At 40.0% G+C, this 20,891-nt stretch overlaps 1 protein-coding gene across 4 annotated transcripts in view; it reads right to left on the reverse strand.

The window, feature by feature from the left end:
- dync2i1 (dynein 2 intermediate chain 1) overlaps nt 1-20,891 on the reverse strand; it is a 109,474-nt gene that overhangs the window by 7,718 nt on the left and 80,865 nt on the right. For 2 of the 4 annotated variants that reach the window (XM_072254023.1, XM_072254026.1), the window contains 4 exons: nt 17,065-17,164; nt 14,969-15,100; nt 10,658-10,881; nt 7,490-8,445 (listed from right to left, as the gene is read on the reverse strand). In XM_072254023.1, the coding sequence (XP_072110124.1) occupies nt 8,274-8,445; nt 10,658-10,881; nt 14,969-15,100; nt 17,065-17,164 (628 nt within the window). In that variant the 3' untranslated portion in view covers nt 7,490-8,273. Of the gene's footprint in view, nt 1-7,489; nt 8,446-10,657; nt 10,882-14,968; nt 15,101-17,064; nt 17,165-20,891 lie in introns of those variants that run through there. The other 2 variants (XM_072254025.1, XM_072254024.1) reach the window with 2 other exon arrangements.

A 20,891-nucleotide genomic window follows, 5' to 3' on the forward strand; every position in this document is an offset into this window, starting at 1 on the left:
TACTGATTTGTGCCACAAGTTCACTGACCTTGTTACGAATACTACGGGCATTCAGATAAAGTGCCCTTATACTCATTGTGCCTTTGAAATCTAGTCATCTTTGTCTCTTACACACTTGACTTTTCTGTACCTCCCTTACTTTTCTCTCTTTTAACTTTTGCTTTACTTTATCTTTATCCAGACTTCTCTCTTTTACTTCATCCATACTTCTCCAATCTGTTCAACCTGTCCCCCTGATATTTAGCTTAAAGCCCTATCCACAGCCCTAGTTATGCGATTCACTAGGATCCAAGTCCCATCATGGTTCAGGTGGAGCCCATCCCATTGGAACAGCTCCCTCCTTCCCCAGTACTGGTGCCAGTTTCCCATGAATTCAAACCCACTTCTCCCACACCAATCCTTCAGCCATGCACTTAAGTCTCTAATCTTCCTAACCCTGTGCCAATTTGCATGTGGCTCAGGTAGTAATCTAGAGAATCTCCTTCTAACTTAGTTCTGCTTTTTAATTTAGTCTCTAGCTGCTCAAATTCCCTCAGCAGAATCTCTTTCCTTGTTCTACCTTGATACCCACACGGACCACGACAACTAGATCTTTCCCCTCCACTGCAAATTCCTCTGCAGGTCAGATAAGATGTCCTGAACACGGGCAGCAGGCAGGTAACACAGCCTTTGGGACGCTTTATCCCTGCAACAGAGAACTTTGTCTCTGCCCCTGACTATACTATCCCCAGTTACCACTACATTTCTCTTCTCTCCTCCTTTTTGAATTTTCTTCATGTGTCCTGAACCATGGAGCCACAGTTAGGTTGCTCGTTCTTCCTAGAGCCTCCACTCTCATCCATGCAGGGAACAAGAATCTCGGACCTATTGGACAAACTCAAGGGCGAGGCTCCTCCAGCACCGTCTCTTGGATTCCACTCCCTGCCTTACTTGCAGTCACACCCTCTTGTCCCTGACTACAGACCAAATTTGAGGCAGCTAATGTGGGTGTGCCCACACCCTGAAACAGAGTTTCCAGGTAACTCTCCCCCTCCCTGATGTGCCGCAGTGTTTGAAGCTCAGATTCCAGTTCATCAACTTTGAGCCTGAGTTCCTCCAGCAGCCAACACTTGCTGTAGACATCGTCACTAGGAATCACAATGGGGTCCACCAGCTCCCACATTGTGCAGCTACATCACCTGATCCTGCATCTTCCTTCCTTTGTTGAATTAGTTGTAGTTTGGTGACTTTTTATTCAACTACTACAAAAGCTTTACCCGCTACTCAACTGTGGTTCCTCACTGAAGCCTCTTGAGCCAAAGTCAATAAACTCTGCTCTCTCACTCTTTGCCATGGTGACGACAGCCACTTGCGTAGGTGTAACAGCTCCTGGAGTGCATTTTAATTTTTTTGGCATCCCAAACAGCTTTTGGCCAAGTCTTCAATCTATTTATCTATTCCTAGCCACCAAACATAGCTCAGACAAGACTCTTCATCTTGACCGTACCTATGTGTCCTTCATGCAGATTTTCTAACACTCTGGTGTGCAGTTTAGAGGGAACCACAACACGAGATCCACACATCAGCGTTCTTCCACATAATGACAGTTGGCCTTGTCTTGCTGAGAACTCTGGAAACATAGGGTTACTATGAGCTGGTCATCACTGCATGGTGATTTCATAGACTTTTGACAATGTCAGGTCATTCCTTGTTTCCCTTTGAATTTCAGAGTTTGTTACCAGCAACTGGTCACCAGTGCTACGTGGAACACTTCTGCTGGGCCACAGTATGAAGACTTTTCTTCTTCAGTTGCCAATAGTGGAAGACGTGATAAGCAATCAGCATTGTTGTGTTGTCTGGTACCTTGAACTCCATGTCATAAGAATGAACTCTTAGGAATAGTGCCCATTGTTGTAACTGGGTAGCAGCATCACTGGAATTCTCTTCCTGGGATTGCAAATGGACACAAGGGGCTGGTGATCTGTCACTTTGTCTGTAGAGGTAGTGATGGAGCTTCTTTATTCCCCATACTAGACTAAGGGCCACTCGGTCAATCCGTACACAGCTGCATTCGTTAGTGATCTTGAAATAAACTCAATCGGATGTTCAGATCCATCTTCCATAATATGTGACAAACGGCTCCAATGCCATTGCACACCTGTCTGATGGGTAGGGATGGGTCATAATGGGTGAGCAGTTCATCAGATGTTATTAGTCTCTTTGTTTCCTTGAATGCCCTTTCACATCTTACTGACCATTCCCACCTAGCTCCTGTCTGTAACAGTGCATTCAACGGATGCAGCCCTGTAGCAATGTTTGGGAGAAACCGGTGGTAGTAGTTTACAAGGGCCAAGTATGACCTGAGTTCTGACACATTTTCCGGTTTGGATGCCTGTAGCATTGTTTTAATCTTCTCTTGTGACTGATGTAAGCCATGCCTGTCATTGACATGTTCACAATATGAGATTTCATTCTTGAAAAATTCATATTTCTCTCCCTTTCCCTGCAGATCATACTCTCTCAGCCTGGTAAGCACTTTACCAAGGTTCTGGAGGTACTCTTCATCATTTTTGCCAGTCACAATAATGTCATCAAGGTAACATTGTGCTCCTGGGATATCTTGGAGCATTTGGTCTATTGCTCTTTACCAAATTACTGGAGCTGATGCGACACCAAAAACAAGACGATAATACTGAAACAGTCCCTTGTGAGGAACTTTCTGCTTGACTCCTCAATCTCCATTTGCAGATAGGTTTGTGACAAGTCATTCTTTAAAAACCTCCCCCTGCCCATTTGCTCAACTCAACCTTGGCAAGAATTTCAGACGCCTCCAAGCTCTGAAGTTAAGCATTCACTTTAGGACACAGTATGTAAGGCACTGGGCAAGCTTTATGGAATATTGGTGTTGTTGTTTCATCCAGTTCAATTCTGGCCTTCATGACTATGAGTTTACCAATCCCCTTCTCAAACACCTCCTCATTAGCATTGAGCAGTTGTAACAGTCTCTGGTTAGTGCTACCATTTGGGCTGCAGTTGCTTGTTGATGCCAGACTGACAGCTTTGATTGAATGCCAGTCTTACTGGATTTTTCTCAACCATTCACACCCAAGAAGTGTTGGACCTTTTCAACACATAAAGCTCTAACTGCAAACAAGAAAAAATCTGCAAATGCTAGAAATCCAAGTAACACACACAAAATGCTGGCCAGGCAGCTTCTATGGAAAAGAGTACAGTTGACATTTCAGGCCAAGTCCCACCGGAAACAAAAAAGGTGAGAAGTCAGAGTAAGGAAGTGGGGGGAGGGGATGAGGAACGACAAGGTGATAGGTGAAACCGGGAGGGAGGAGGGGTGAAGTAAAGAGCTGGGAAGTAGAGTGGTGGAAGAGATACAGGGCTGGAGAAGAGGGAATACGATAGGAGAGGACAGAAGGCCACAGAGAAAGAAAAGGGGGAAGGAGCACTAGAGGGAGGTGATAGGCAGGTAAGGAGATAAGGTGAGGGAGGGAAATGGGAATGGGGAATAGTGAAGGGGGGGGGGGACATTACCAGAAGTTCAAGTAATCGACGTTCATGCCTTCAGATTGGAGGCTACCCTGATGGAATATAAGGTGTTACTCCTCCAACCTGAGCGTGGCCTTGTCACAACAGTAGAAGAGGCCATGGACTGGCATGTTGGAATGCAAATGGGCAATAGAATTAAAATGGGTGGCCACTGGGAGATCCTGCATTTTCTTGGCCCTGAATGGTAGTGAGGGAGGAGGTGTAGGGTCAGGTACAGCATTTGTTCCCCTTGCAAGGATTAGTGTCAAGAAGAAGATCAGTGGGGAGGGACGAACAGACAAGAGAGTCATGTAGGGAGTGGGGGTGTGGGGAAGATGTGCTTGGCGGTGGAATACCACTGGAGGTGGCAGAAGTTATGGAGAATTATGTGCTGGATGCGAAGGCTGGTGGGGTGGTAGGTGAGGATAAGAGAAACCCTATCCCTAGTGGGGTGGCGGGAAGATGGGGTGAGGCAGATATATACAAAATGAAAGAGAGCTCTGACTGTTGAGTTTGGCCTCCAAATGTCACATTTACTTTCAGTTTGCCTTTGGGAGACACTTTTTCACGTGTGCAGGTCTTTAGTATCACTCAGGTCTTCTCTAATGGTATCTTAAAAAAGTCTATTGTGGTCAGCCTCTGGAATTATGGACAAAGCTGACCCTGTATCCAGCTCCATTTTCAGTTTTACACCTGACATATCTATTGTGATCCATATTATATTGTGATCTACTTCTGTAATACTATGCATTTCTAGGCATGACAGATCACCTTTGCCTGATTCTGTTTTACATTCGGTAACTTTATGCATTTTTTCAGTTTTGTGTTTGAGACTTTTCACTCAGTTGTGCTTTTGGTCTGCTTTGTGCACTCTCTATGTGACCTTGTCTGTGACACTCTCTGTGGGCTTTTTCTTTGAACCAAGTCATTTGTATCATGGGAGGATTTGCCATATCGATAACATTTTTGGCTTTTTGTACCATTCAGGGACATCTTGTGCATTTCACATTCTAACCTCCTTTCGTGCAGTTCTACTGCATCCTTTGCTGTAGTTTCTAATGATATTGCAATGGTCAATGCCTGTTCTAAGGTTAGGTATCTTTCTGCCAGTAGCTTTGATTGAGTGCTTTGACTCTGCGTGCCACATACAAGCCTGTCCCTTAATGCATTAGAAAGTCCATTTCTAAACTCACAGTACTGTGGAAGTTTTCACAGTTCTGTAATGCATTCAGAAAGGCTTTCACCTTTTGACTGATTCCTTTTGTAAGATCTAAATCTCTCAGCTATTTCCAACTGTTTACGGCTCAAGTGATTTGGTAAAATTGTAAGAATTTCATCACATGTTTTGCTTGATGACTTTTTAGGAGTTACTAGGTTGCATAAGTGACTGTCTGTTCTTGGGCCCATTAAGTGTAGGGGCTTTCTTTTGCTCCTCCACATTGTTCATGTTACAATACAGTTCAACCCTCTCAATATACAACTCCCAGCCTTCATTAGCGCTCTCATATTTGTCAACTTTCCAGATTGAAGCCATCGCCACGATATTTTCACTTTAAATTCAGCGTGCCTTTATCACTATTACTCACACATCCTTCAGCTTTCTTGGGCTGTTTAACTCTCACTGTTCCGTCTCGCCACAGTTTGCAATATTTTCTGACATTCAGGTGTGTACTCATCACCAACTTCTCGCACAACTACATTCCAAAGCCCTGCTGTCTCCCATGTCGCTTTCATTTACTTTATAAGAGGTGATAACACTCAAGCTCTGCCACAACTGCCATTGCACAGTTTGCTGTCTTTTGCACATTGGTTGGTTGTCCGTCCTGTTGGATATGGTCTTTCATTGGTTCTATTATGGTTCTTGGATCCACTGAGTATGCCCAGAAGAAAATGAATCTCATGGTTGTACATGATGAACAGCACATGATGAACGTCAAGCTCTGTAATGACCTACTGATGCTCACCACTAAAATTGAGGCGAGAAGACTGCAACTAGCAGGGCACTCTCTACGCCACCCCGAGCTACCTACCAGCCTAGTCATCGTATGGGAACCCAAGCATGGGAGGATGAACCCTGGGCACCATCCCAAGACTATGGTCAACACACTCCTAGAAGACAGCGGCGCGGCTAATGTAGATGAACTGAACACACTGATGAGGGAGAGGGAGAATTAGAGAGTCCATCATCGTGCCCGACGCCGGCCCCCTAGGCCTGAGTCGACATAGTAGTAGTAGTTGTATATGGTGACATATATGTAGTTGGATAGTAAATTTACTTTGAACTTAATCTGCCCAGCACTTAAGTATCTTATGTTTCAATAAGATTTCTACTCATTCTTCTAAACACCAGACCCAACCTATTCTACAATCTGTCTACACCAGATATCTTCTTGTCTAAATTGCTTATAATAATATCTTTCCTTACATAACCAAAACTGTTAATAGATGCGACTTCACTTGTGTTTTCTTCTGTGATAATAAGACTTCCCCTGAAGTAAAAGCCATCATTGCATTCATTTCCCGATTATCTATTTTACCTGTATGTCACGTTTCTTCATTTCATGCATGAAAACACCTAAATCCCTCTGTAGCATTTTCTCCTTAAACAATACTATTTTATCATTCTTTCTCCAAAATAAACCACTTCACATTTTTCCCCACTGGCCAACGTTTTATTCATCTATTTGGCTACTAATATCTCTGTAAACTTTTGATATCGTCCTCAAGGTTGCCTGCTCACTTTTGCATTATTTGCAAATCCAAACCCAGCACTGATCTTTTTGGCACCCACCTGAAAATGACCCCCTTTGTAGTACCCACTGCTTCCTGATGGTTAACTAACCCTCTATCTCTCTGTGAGCCATTATCTTGTACAGATACCTTTTGTGTGGTACCTTGTGGATCACCTTTGGAAAAATCTGAATGTATTACATCTATGGACTCCCCTTTACCCACTGAATGATATTTCCTCATTTTGTCAGGTATGACCTCCCTTACATGAAGCCATGCTGACACCCTTGATCAGATTACCTCCTGAAAACTGATTCTAATATTTTTTCAGAAAAACATACGTTGTACTAACCAGGCTGTTGTTGCCAGCTCTGCCTCCCATTCTTTGGAATAAGGGTCCCACAGTGGTTGTTTTCCAAACCTTAGCTACTTTTCCAGAATAAAGAATTTTTGGGAGATTGCAAGCATCACTCTCGGCATTGGAGGCTATTTCTTTTGGGATGCTTGGATACAACTCATTAGGTCCTGGGACCTTCAGCTTTTAACACCATTCGTTTTCCCAATATTGATTCTGCAGCTGTTCTTTAGTTCCATTCTTGTATTTTTTTTCAGTATTAATGAGACACACATAGTTTCTTCTACCTCAGCCGTTACTCTAAGTCTAACCTTTACCATCCTACCTGCTTTCTCCTTAATTTTTGGTGAAATATCATCATAAAAAAGCCACTAAACCTGCATCTTAGGTAGATAACAGGAAGCGAGCAGAAACCTATATCGTCATAGGGAAATAACGTGTAAATCCAATACAGTCAGCACATTGGGTTAGGATTAACTCTGGGTACTGGTGTTCTGAGGTAGCAGCACTGTCTCCTCACAACCCCAGCACCCTATCTACCTCACCATAACACTGGTAGATAAGGTTATAAAGATAACTTTTGCCACATTGTGTTTAATAAGTCAAAGTATTGAGGACAGGATTTGGGATATTTGTTGCTCCTAACTGTTTCTATAGTGAATGGTATCATGCAGATTCTGTGCATTCATAGGCGTAAAAGGCATAGCAAACAATTTTTTAAAATTTTCTCTTGATGTTGATACAGTGCAGAGCTACAAAAATTAGTAGTGGATTCCAGTTAAATGGGACTTCAGGACCAGTACATTTTGACCCAATTAAGCGGCTGCCCCAATTAGCAAAGTTTCACAGAAATAGTTAAAAAGGTATAAAAAAAGACAAGGCTGATTTTAACTGAGTACCAAATTATGTATTTTAATGATATGTAGGACAATTTAGAACACTACCAATACTACAGAAGTACTAGAAAACTACGTATTGGTTCCTATGTATTGGTAACTGTGTAAAAGTTATCGACAGAGCAAAGTTCATTTGATTAACTGTAAAAAAATAAAACCAGCGCAGACACCTGGTGCAGATAATGGGCTGTTTTTCGATGATTGCATACTTCAAATCTTCATTTTCATTGTAACATTCAAGATGATTGTTGATACTTTTAAACTCTTTGTTGTTCCGAAGTAGTGAATTCCTGGCCATTTCTGGCATCTCCAAGCCTGAATGCTTGAAACCATAGTGAACAAAATAGTTCTGAATGTCTTGCTGATTATCTCTCACCAATTGTCAGTGATAAAAATAACTGCTTTTCGAACACACACACAATTTAAAAACTGTTACCACTAAGCAAAGTGTAGTGTCTAATGGCCACACAAGTGCATGCGACTGACACTAGTTAGAACCTGTTCCGCAATTGTCTCCTGTTCCAACCAAGCAGCTGCCCCAATTAACTGATGGCCCAATTAACTGGAATCCAGTATAATTTGCATTTGAATAGAAAAAGCATACAAGGCAAATTGTTTCATAAGTACTTTATAGTTTTGTTTGCTATTTAATATAATAAAAATGTTTATAAATAACTTTTACAAATATCTATAATTTTTACATTTACAAACCAACTGTGGAAATGCTTACCATTTAATGACATGATATATTTCCTTCCATGGTTTGTATACAATTATACAGTTTTCCACAAAAGATAGTTCAAAGTTTCTAATTCATTGAGATGAGGTTCTGACCATTTCTTCTGTAGGTACTGCATCTCAATTGCTCCAGACTGCTTTGCCAACATGAGACCCGAAGATGCAGTTGGTTTCTCTGGATCACCTAGGATGGCCAGAGCTGCAATTCTGGGGACGGGGGGATGGGGGGACAGATGATAAGGAAAGGGAAATGGGAATATTTAATGGAAAAGCCTATTATTAGTTATAAGGATACAAGTACCATCAGCATGGACATCAAAGTATCATTGACAGCTAAATATTCTGTCCAGGGTGTGGTTCATTTATTTTTCAATGTAGTATTAATTCAAATGGAAAATCTCAGATTCAGAAATCTAAAAGGTATGTCATTTTTTGTTAAAGTTGCTATTTTCTTTTAAGACAATGAGTTTTACATATTGGAAGACTGCTTCATCAAGAAAATTCTGTTTCAAAGATATTAGCAGATCACAGATAGAATAATATACCACATGGCAGCATCAGATTTAAACAAAGTGACTGACATTTATTACTGTCATAATCTTTGGTATAAACTATTTTCAGAAGGAATACCATTAACTAATTTGGCCACATTTAACAAAAACGTTTGGGAGGTGTGAACTTGGTGAAGCTGCATCCAAAATATTCTGCACAGTTCTGGTCATTATACTATTGAAAGGATGTGATTAAGCTAGAGATTTAAGCAGAAAAGATTTACAAGGATACTGCAAGGACTGGAAGGCCATAAGCTATAGGAGCAGAATTTGGCCATTTGGCCCATCGAGTCTGCTTCGCCATTTCATCCTGGCCGATCTGTTTTCCCTCTCAGCTCCAATCTCCTGCCTTCTCCCAATATCCCTTCATGCCCTGACTAATCAAGAATCTATCAACCTCTTTCTTAAATATATCCAATGACGTGGCCTCCACAGCCGCCTGTGGTAATGAATTCCACAGATTTGTCACTCTGTAGCCTTTATGTATACCATACTACTTCTATGATTCCACTGAGGAAAAAAAAAATTGATATTGGCTGCATTGATTTCAAGACCTTGATTAAAATCTGGATTGGGTGTGGTGACATCTTACCCCAGCTGTAGCTTTCCCATTTGCCTTTCACCACTTCGCTTGACCAGATCATGAGATGATGAAATAAAACACATAGATAGTCTGTCTCCCCAAGTCATCTGCCAATTTCTCCTTCTTAAGGCATCCCATTTTATTCCATCTTTCTTGTCCCAAATTTAAAATCAGAGTCTTGAATTAAAAGGGAAGATTACATAGATTGGGATTGCTTTCTCTGGAGTGAGGTTTAGAGGGATATGAGAGTGGCATGGCTTGAAGATTAGCAGGCTGATGAAGTGCGAGATGCATGTTAATGTAAGACAGTATAATGGTACTGGCACTATTATGCTGTTTCACATGAACAAGCACCTCACACTTTATGTTAATCTGCCAATCTTCAGACCATGTCATTCAGGTACTTGAGCTAATATTATTTTGTGACTGTATGTGCTGTGTGTGACTATACATTATGTACTGTGTTTTGCGCCCTGGTCCCAGAGGAACGATGTTTAATTTAACTGTATACATATACATGGGTGAATGACAATAAGCTTGAACTTGATGTGGTTCCAAGATTCCAATTACTTATCAACAAATCTATGTCAGTTCTCAGAACAATCCCTTCAGGCTCACTCCCCCTCTTAATTCTACTCCCTTTTACTTGGCCATCAACTCCTGGCTGATTTTTCTGCCATGCACCTACAACATCACACTTATCATTTCCCTTCTTGCTTTCCATACGATCACTGGCATCCTTCATCAGTTCCTCATTTTACACTTTTTACCATAAACGAGTTCTGATGGATGGCTGTTGAATGAAACATTAACTCCAATGCTCTCTGCAAATATGCTGCCTAGCATGCTGAGTTCTTACATGATTTTTGTTTTTAGTTCTGATTTCCAGCAATTTTTCTTTTACTTGGTCTTGGGGAATTCCATTCTACAAAAACAGCTGTCTCCATTAATCTGAGGACAGCCATCTGTCAGCAGGAGATTATTACCCTTTGGGGTTTTCTTTAAAGAAAGTTTTGTCAACCACATTTGATCGCTTTGTAAAAGATTAGGAAAGTTTTGATGACTTCAGGAAAATCAAGAGCTATGACAACCGGGCAAGAAAGCCTAATGTCCAAATCAACCATGATCTTACTGAAAGGCAAGACAGACTTGAGGAATCATTTGGATTAATCCCACTCATAATTTTAATGTTCTTATGCAACAACATAAAGGGTATTTACTGTGCATTAGCTACTAAGGAAAAATAGTTTTGGTGAAATCATTTCGGTGAAATAATTTTACTCACCTATCATGCTGAAGATTCTCCTCTGAAACTGGTTTAGAAACATCTTGCAACAAGTCCCACACATAAACATGAGACGCTGCATCAAGGACAAAAAACATTCCAGGTCGTGTTAAAGCCCACAGCACATTCTGGATTGGACTGCCCCGAGTACTGTCATTCCACTGCAGAATAGGGCATTCATTTGTCACCGAGTGCAGTCTAATCGTTCCATCTGAACACCCAGCCTGCAAGATCACATGACAAGAAGTTTTTAAAACTAACTGTGAATAAAAATTTACACTTATCTTTTTCTGCCACTTACTGACAGTTACACTAGCTGACATTTTTCAAAGATTTAAAGGATCATGTATCACTGAGTTTTATTGGTGATTCTAATCAAAACTATCTCTGACATTCATAAAATACTGCTCATTAATTTCTGAATGTCAGAAATATTAAACAGCGTTAAAATCAATTATAGCTTTTACAGCTTGAAAAGATCTGCCCTTTGCTTAAAGGCAAAAGAGACTGGAACTTTGAACAAAAATCAGAATACTGGAAGAATTCAGATCAAGCACAATTATGGAGGCAAAAGGTGCAAATCAACACTCTAGGTTGAGGCCATGTACAGGCCAGAAATGCATCAAGACAGAGAGAAAAGGAAAGTTTTGACAGTATGAAAGGGGATGAGATAGAGTCTGGTCAGTGATAGGTGGAACCAGATGGGGAGTGGATGTTTGGTAGATAGAACAAGGTAGAGAGAGTGGGCAGGAGGATGTGACCAAAGGTAGAAATAAGAAGATAGACAAGTGTATGTGGGTGTGGTTTACCTGAAACTGGAAAATCCTATGAGGTGTTTTCCCTCCAATTTATGTTTGGCCTCTCTAGGACAATGTGGAACACAAGCACAGACAGGACAGTGTGGGTGTGGAAGGAGAATGAAAACTATGTATAACCAGAAGCTCAATCTGGCCACTGCAGAGAAAAGTGCTCTGGAAAATAGTCATCTCATAGCACTTTGTTTCACTATTATAGCGAAGGTCAAGTTCAGTAGGTCATTTTGACAGAGGTTCAGGTGAACCACTGTCTCCCTGCAGACCCCTTTTTTGTGTATTTCTGGTCCACTCACATTTGGCAGCCCACCCTATTCCACAGGCACTTTCCTGCAACTGAGGGAGGTATAATACTTGTCCCTTCACCTCTTCTCTCAGCATCATCCAGGGAACTAAACACCCCTTCCAGATGAGGCAGAGGCTCCAATTTTCCAGTTTCACATATTCCACACCCCTGGTATTTTATTTGTACACATACCTAGTTTTTTCCCTCCATTTATTGACCTTTTCCTTTCCTCTCCCTTCACCTGATTCCATCTACCCATCTTCATCTCCCCAAATGGTTCCACCTATCAACCTCTATTTTCTGCCCTTCCCCTGCATTATTATCATTCCTTTCAGAACACAGGAATAAGTCCTTCACAATGTCTGTGCTGACCATGATACCAATTTAAACGAATCCCATCTGCCTGCACATAGTCTATATCCCACCATTCCCTATCTGTTCATGTGCTTGTCTAAACGCCACTTCCCCTGGAAGCACTTTCCTGGCACTTACCACAGTCAATGTAAAAAAAACACTTCCCTCATAACTTTTCTTTAAACATTTCCCCTCTCACCTGAAAGACATTTCCACCTTGAGAAAAGTGGTATTTACTGCTCTATTCACTACCAGCCGTCTCTTTCTTCTCAGTCCTGATGTATCATCTCAGCCAAAAACACCAACACCTTTTCCCTCTACAAATTGCCGAGTTCTTTCTCTCAGCTTTGCCAGCTATAAAAGCCAACTGGTGGAACCGTGGTGTGCTATATTACTTCGTCCACATTCTAGATGCCACGCAGATGTTTCTATTGGATTTCAGGGTGCAGAAGGCCACCAAGCTGGGCTCCTTCATCCAGCTCAAGATGGGACATTATTTCTGGCATCAAGCTCAGTCCAATCTGACTTGGCTTAATGTTTATCCAATTATTTTTGATGTTATTTTATTGTCATTCCCAAATTGGAGAAAAATATGTAGCTTTACAGTATTTCCAACAGTAGAATAGCATTCATTTGTCATTAATTGGGGAAATGCACAGTTCAGTCTTTCTTTTGCATCCTGTATTGAATTATTATATATCAAAAATAGAAGATGGGCCATACTCACATTATAGGGATAGTCAGCATGGCTTTGTGTATGGTAGGTTATGTCTAACCAATCTTATAGAGTGTTTTGAGGAAGTTACCAGGAAAGCTGATAAAGGCAAGTCAGTGGATGTGATCTACATGGACTTTAGCAAGGCATTTGACAAGGTCCCACATGGGAAAGTGGTCAAGAAGGTTCAGTTGCTCAGCATTTAGGTTGAGGTAGTAAATTGGATTAGACATTGATCCTGGCCCTTTTCCTCTTCTTTTTCAGTCTTGATGAAGGGTCTCAGTCCAAAGCATCAACTGCTCATTTTCTTTCATAGATGCTACCTGACCTGCTGAGTTCCTCCAGCATCTTATGTGTGTTGCTCCAGATTTCTAGCATCTCCATTCTCTTGTGACCCCATTATAAAAATGTTGAGATTTATCTGTGTTGTGAAACTTGTAACTAAACCTGTGATAGAAGTGTATTAAGCAAGCAAAACTGTAACTACAAAAGGGATATCCTGTGAACCAAGTTTCTATTCAGCAAATGTCAAATCATCCCTCCAGTCGATGGTAATACTACATACTTCTAACAGAAATCTTTCAACAGAATGGAGAATGGAAAGTACTATCTTTCCTGCCAGGCACTGTTGAAAAATTCTTAGATCGACTGTTTGTTATTTGCAGTTTATCATTTAATTATCTGCTTGTATTTTAAGTAGTTCTTATATGCATATAACAGTTTAATATGCTTCTCGTGGCTATACAAAGTATAATTCCAGAAAGCTCTGGAAGCTTCTTTACTCTGCATTATTTAAATAAGTGCTTTCACATTGGTTGACATTGGTTTATTCCAGTTTGAAATGGTGCTGGTAAATCCCAGCAACTTCTGGCTGGTGACTAACAAGGAAAACCACTACTTTGTTAATCACACTTTTTCTGGCAAAAGATCATCGCAAGTAATAGTCTGTAATTTCCCTTTGCACTTGGAGGCAATTCAGTGAGGCGGAACTGAGGTGAGGCGAGGCAGTGGGCCTGTCACCAAGAGCAAGGAAGACCCACGGTTCGATTGGTATGAGCGCCAGGTTAAATTGGAAATGTCAGGTACAGGCTGAATCAAGGAGGCGGGGATCCAGGCACCAAAGCGTATCAAGGTGATTAAACTTGATGTTTAGATGATGATTTTAGCGCCGGGCCAAATTGGAAAGAGTGGGTACAGGCCGAACCGAGGCAGTGAGGTCTCGGCCCCAGAGCTATCGAGGCAATTGAACCCAACATTTGGACGTTGATCTAGGCACCGGGCCAGATTGGTATGGTCAGGGTGTTGGGGCCCAAGGTTCAGCTCGCTGCTCTGCGACATCTACTCGGTTCTGTGCCGAAGTATGCGTCTCCATCTCTCTTTGTGGACTTCAGTTCAGGATGTTATTTGCTTGTGTTTATTGTCTGCATGGTTTGTTTTTTTTTCTGTCTACACACTGGGTGTTCGATAGTTCTTTTTTATGGGGGCTTTGGGGTTTCTTTAATTTGTAGCTGTCTGTTAGGAGATGAATCCCGTGGTTGAATAATATATACATACTTTGATAATAAATTTTATTTGAACTTTGAACTCTGAATTTTTGATCTAAAAATGTTAATGAAATTTTCCTTATATCTATGGGTATAAAATAGCTAACCACAAAACATCTTAGCTTTCCAGTCATTTTGTAGATCTATATCACTGTCTGTTCAACCTTCCTTTGTTCTACCAACATTTAATAAAATGATTATGAAGCAACAAGTTTTGTGCCTCTTTCCTGACTTCTGAAAGAACTTTGGATTAAGACACCAGAATCTAACAGCACCAAATAGACTGTGGGCAGCTGAGACCAGAACGTTACAACTGAAATCTAGGAAGAGCTGAAAAACAAAGTTCCTATTTCTAATCACTTTTCCTACCAGAACTACAGCTACAGAAGTCAAGTGACGACAAGAATATACTCCTGTATGACACTACTAATGTCAAAAGGCTGCTAGCTATTAGCTCAGACATAAAGAACAATGAGCTAATGCATGGCAACAAAAAGACAATGCTATGGGAAAGGGGGAAATAAAAACAAGGGGAAAATCCTTGTTGACTGTAAAGTTAAAGACAAATAATTCATTTGATAAAATCAAACCAATTCTTACCAAGAACAGTGTTTTTCCAAAGTGACACAAGTCAATACAGGTGACTTGAGCAAATCTGGCATCATTAGTCTGAGGTTTGTATAGTCTAGGAGATGCTGGAAGGCCGTGACGTGTACCGTGGCCCACAAGACCCTGTTAACAAAGTCGAAATGATTGCAACAATAGTGTTATAATTTGTACCGATATGAGATTTATTAAAACATTTTTTTGATAGAACAAAATTTTCCTTTTCACAGAGTGCCAGATTTTGTTATTACCAAACCAATACTGTCTTTTACCAAGAGAAATGGTCAGGGAGGGTATCTGAGTTAGATTGGAACAAAGAATGCACCACACGGCCAACAAAAAAGGAAGACATAGCTATGATTTGTGTGGAATCGACAGCAATATTTCTCAATGACCGGAGTGAAATTAAGAACATATAATTTCACTCAGTTTCACCCAAAGGACTATAGTGGCTCAAGAAAGTTGCTCAGCATTGCTTTCTATAGTGCAGTTATGGCCAGGGATTAAAATACATGCCGCTTGGCTAAAACAGGGCGAGGGTGAAGCCAAGATTGTTCCTGAGGACAGCAAAAAGAAAAATGGGAAAGAACTAAATTTGTACAAAGGAAATAAGTCAGAAGCAGATTTACAAGATTAATGAGGAGTGGCATCCAATCATCAAAGTTTATGATCCTTGTCACCTTTTAAAAACACCAGATATGAAAAAAAGACAAATCAGAATGGCAAATTAGGGCATTTATGAAATAATTGGTGCTATTGAGGAAGAACAAAACCACTCAATATCATCAAGATCACTGTAGATTTGATGAAGGAAATGTGAAAACTGAGTCAAACCCCCATGAGGCATAGACAGTTGCTGAGAAAAGAAGAGTCACTTCAGAAGGATAATTAGCAAATAAATTATCAAACCAACAACACTTCATTAGGCTCCTATTTCCCTAATGGATGATTACCAAATACATGATGAATTGATTTTTTTTATTATTCTTTTCTATTTTTCTACATACCCAGCAAGAGAGAAAGATTTCACTGAAAAGACCTGGATTTCAATTCCTATCTCTAATTGCTGTTGAGCAGGTGAAGCACTGCAATCATTCTGATGAAGATGCTCCCTTAGTATTATTGGATAGCGTTTCAGATTTTCCAGTGATAATATCTGATCAGCAACATTGAACATGCTTGCAAATGTAGGTAACAGAGTTATGGGTTCTTACTGCTATAGTGTCAAATGCAGCTACTTTCACTAAAGCTTTTTGACCTTGTTTGGACTAAGGTTATAAAGGAATCAGAGGACACGTGGCCCCTGCAGTATCCAAATTAAGTTTGAACGAATAGGTTATTGAAGGGACAGCTTTGACAGCATAGTCAATAATGCCTTCAAATGCTTCCAAATGATTATGTAGATAGAATGGAAATTGGCCAGATTAAATCTTTTTTGATTTTTGTGGACAGATTCATCTGGATAACTTTCCACATTGGAGGAAAATGTTAACACTGCAGCTTGTCAGGGCAGAAATCTCCAACAATATAGGCTTGCAGACTTAGTTTCAATGTTCTCAATTCCCTTTTTGTTTAAACAAAGAATGGAGTGAGAGAGTTAACTAATGGCTATGGACTATATGGTAGGAACATTAGGAGAAGGCCAAAAGGGATCATCCACTTGGCATTGGGACTGAAGGTGTTTGCTAACATTCCTGTCTCATCTTAGGCACTTGTGCTGACTTCTGCATTGACTGAGAAAGGGAATGTTTCCTGCACCTTATTTAGATATTCATTATCATTCATGACAGGGCAACAGAACTTTGAAGTCAAATTGACGCAAAATCTGTTTCCTTTTTCACAGATGCTGCCAGTGTGTTGTGTATTTCCAGTATTTTCTGTTTCTAGCATGTTGCTTCTTCTATTCAACAAGCTTTGGGCTCTGTATTGTAGCTTCATCAAGTAGCCTCATTTGGCCTGCTGCTGCACCTGGAACATTTTAAACTTGTCTATCTTATTTTTAACATGAACTCAACCAGATGGAACATGATGACTAGGCCTGCATTTCCATAGGTTTTGATTTGTTTCAAAACAAAAGAATCAATACTCACAATATCTGTTCCAATAAAGAAATGATTAGGATCTGATGGCAGAAACTTGATATTCAGAGTCCGAGGACGTCCTAATTGTATGAAATTTCTTGGGAAAAAGCTGAAAATCCCAACAGAAAAGTAGAAACATCAAAAACATTACAAATCAACATATCAGAAGACCTATTCTGGGCCCAGTGTATTGATGCAATCACGAAGAACATCTGCCAGCATCTTACAAGGAAATTCAGCATGTCATCATTGATTCTGACAAAAGACTTCAGAGGTACAGTGGAAAATATTCACAGTGGTTGTGGAAAATCCAATGAACGAAAAATGCAAGGGGCTGCAGAGAGTAAAGGACTCAGCCAATCCCATCAAGAGTACAGCTCTCCCCATCATATACAAGAGGCAATGTCTCAGGAAGGCAGCATCTTTCAGCAGGATCCTCCATGAACCAGGCTATGTACTATTCTCGATGCTGCTATCAGCACAAGGTACAGGAACCTGGAGACCTCAAGATTCAACACCAGCTTCTCCCCCACAGCAATCAGGCTCTTGAACAATATGAAAAACTCTTAACACTATCTCAGACTACATTTCTTTTGCTCTCTCTTTCTTGCAATAGCCTCATGTTTTTATTGTTTATTTTTGTGCACAGTAATGCATAATTTATGATAATTTAAGTTTGTTATCTTATGTTTATCATGTTTATATTGTACTGACCTGCTGCTGTAAAAGCTAATTTTCATGGCATTTATATCCTGTATATGTATGCCTAAGATATCAAGTTTACGTTCATTGTTTTTGTACAAATTAGGTTCTTGATCTACTGAATGGTACAAGAGCAGACCAAAATGATGTTATCAAAATGCCATTAAATCAACTCAGTGAACCACATGATTCAAATCCAAGGAACTAAAAGCATGAAGGTATGTAGCCATTGTTAAGTCAAACTCTCAACAGTCATCCAAAAAGTTAAAAGATAATCTTTTGAAATTATCTGTTTCATTTTTTAAGTGAAATTATGTCTGCACTGCACATTAATGTGGGAAGTAAATAATCAATCACAAAAGGACTGATAGATCCCAAAGTAGCTTACAAAAACTCTAAGAAAAGAATTACAAAGAAGAAGCAAGTGCCTTTCAATAGATAAGGGGAATGCAACAGAAAAACAAACCAGAGGAAACATCATCGAGTTCAACAAAATGCTAACAATAGTCAAAGAGTGTTCAGGTACATAAGCAGCAAGCACATGATAAAATGAAGTACTGGTATAATTAGAGAATAGTCAATTACTGAGTAATTATCTTCCATCTGTCTTTACTCAGCAAAGTAAGAAATGCTTTAGGAATGACACAGGAGATAATGGCAAAAAGATTCCACGCTCTTAAGTAGAGTCAGTTAGTTCAGACCATTTGTGTAAAAAGGCAGATAACCTATAAGTATTACAACCTCAAGTAAAAGACAATAAAATTTACATCATAGAAAGAGTAATTTGGTTCATCAAGTCTTTGCGAGCTCCATAATATAATAATTTGGACTACAAATAGTCCAAGTAAAGTCACATCAGCCCAATTTCGCAATTCCAATTATGGCTTAATTATAAAAAATAAAAACAGTATATTATCTAAATAGCTGAGCATCTACAGGAGCTGCAGATGGATTGGGTGTCCTAGTGCATGATTCGGAGAGCTAGTATGCAGGTAAAAGTAATTAAGAAAGCTCACAGAATGACATCATCTATTGCTAGGGAAACTAAATGCAAAAGTAGGAAAGTTGTACTTCATCGAAAAAGAGTTTTGATGAGACCTCATTTAGAATATCATTAGAGTATCATCGTATAGCAGTTGTCTCCTTGTTTACGGAAGGATTTAAATACAGTACAGGCAGCTCAAAGAAGATTTACTTAGTTAATACCTGAATTGGGCTGGTTGTCTTGTGAGAACAGGCTAGCTTTTTGCTAAGAAGTCTTAAATTAAATGTAAGATCCTTAGGAGTCTTAACAGGCTAATTATGGAAATGATGCCTCCTTTTGTGGGAGATTTTTTTCTCTCGCAATGGGTCATGAACCTTTAAGTCTCTTTTGTTCAGAATACAATGGAAGTATGATCTTTGAATATTTTTAAAGCAAAGCTAAATAGATACTTGATAAGTTAGAGGGTGAAAGTGACCACAGGTGGAAAGGAATACAGAGTTGAGGTAACAGTCAGATCTTCCATGACCTTACTAAATGGCAAAGCAAGCCTGAGAGGCCTATTCCTATTTCTAATGAATATATGTGTTGTTTGTCCATTAAGCCTGTTTTAAGTAAAAGTGATGTCACCACCAGACACATCTTCCCCATCCCTCTCCTTTCAGCATCCAGAAGGGACCATTCTCTGAGAAACGATCCTGTTCATTTTTCCAAATCAATCAATCCCTTTCTCATGGTACTTGAACCTAAGATATTCAACATCTGGCCTTACATCCTTTCTTCCTTCTATCCAGGGACCCAAACTTTCCTTTCATATCATTTGAATGCTTTTCTTGCATCGTACCACAGAGGTACCTCACTTAGCATTCAGAATGCTTTACCAGGAAATAGAGGACAAATGGAATCAGCACTAAAAAGGACCAATTGTATACATATTTATGGTTTAAAAAATTCAAGTGGTTGCAGGCTGTTGAGCTTGTTACCATATTGCCATAATGTCTGGCTAGGGAGAGCTGTTTAGCTAAAATAAAAATATAGAGGGACAACGACTTTCATCAGATACAAGAGGCGATGAGAGAGACTGCAAAGTGCAGGAAATCTGTTAACACATGAAGCAGGTACTATCAGTCTCCAGCAACATCTATCTAAGCCTTAAGTATACTCAAAGGATTTTACCTCCACAGCTGTTTGTGGATGGAACTCCAACCCTGTGTTACATACCTCATGGAGATCTTGTGACTTTCTTGTGACAATGACGTAATGGTCTTTTGGAGGTCACCTGATGTAATTTTCCCGCCGATGTGAGGTCACATGATGACATGTTAACCACGGGTATAAAAGGGAAGACCCCTGGTGACGCAGTTAGTTTTCCAGTTAGAACTTCAATGAGATACTTTTAAACGGAGTTTTATGTTCTATTGTAAGGTATAGAAGTAGTGGGCCAATCGTTTGACCAATTGCTGCCAGGTTTGTTAATGTATCTTTTCAGTAACATTGGAGAGTGAAGACGGGACCCTGAAGGAGACGTTCGACGGGTTTGGAAAGGATCGACCATTATTGAATTCGTTCAAGAGTGATCTGTATGAGATAGCCTCTGCTAAAAGTGGCAGAAAAGGCTGTGCAGGATCTATTCTACGGAGGAAGAGGTCAGTGCCTTTATACCGTTTTATTTCCGTCGTCATGAATCCCGCGGACAAGGCAAGATCCCACTGGGAGTGGCAGTGACATCGTGTCTTCCAGGAATTCATTATTTCATAAAAGTCTCTCCTAATTGACTATATAAATCTCTTGGACTTTAAAATTTACCATTCAAAGAATTGTGTTTGAATTTATTGCTTTAAGAACTGGTTTCGCATTTATCGCTTTAAGAGTTAGTACTGAGTAGCAGTTTAATGAATAGCCACATAGCCGTTTACTTCCGGTTAGGGTTTTCGTTTGTTTTTTTTTTCATTGTTTATCAGGGTTTAATAAATCTTGTTTGTTTATAAATCCTGACTCGATATATTCATTGTTGCCGATCACGTGACACCTGAGAAAAGAAATTTTTCCTCATCTCAGTCTTAAATGGATGCCCTCTGCTTCTGGATTCTCCCATGAAAGGAAACATCCTATTGGGTTTTATCCTATCTCGCCTCTAAGAATCTTATACATT

The sequence above is a fragment of the Mobula birostris genome, chromosome 3 (genome assembly GCF_030028105.1).
Source record: "Mobula birostris isolate sMobBir1 chromosome 3, sMobBir1.hap1, whole genome shotgun sequence".
In the NCBI taxonomy this organism is placed as follows: domain Eukaryota; kingdom Metazoa; phylum Chordata; class Chondrichthyes; order Myliobatiformes; family Myliobatidae; genus Mobula; species Mobula birostris.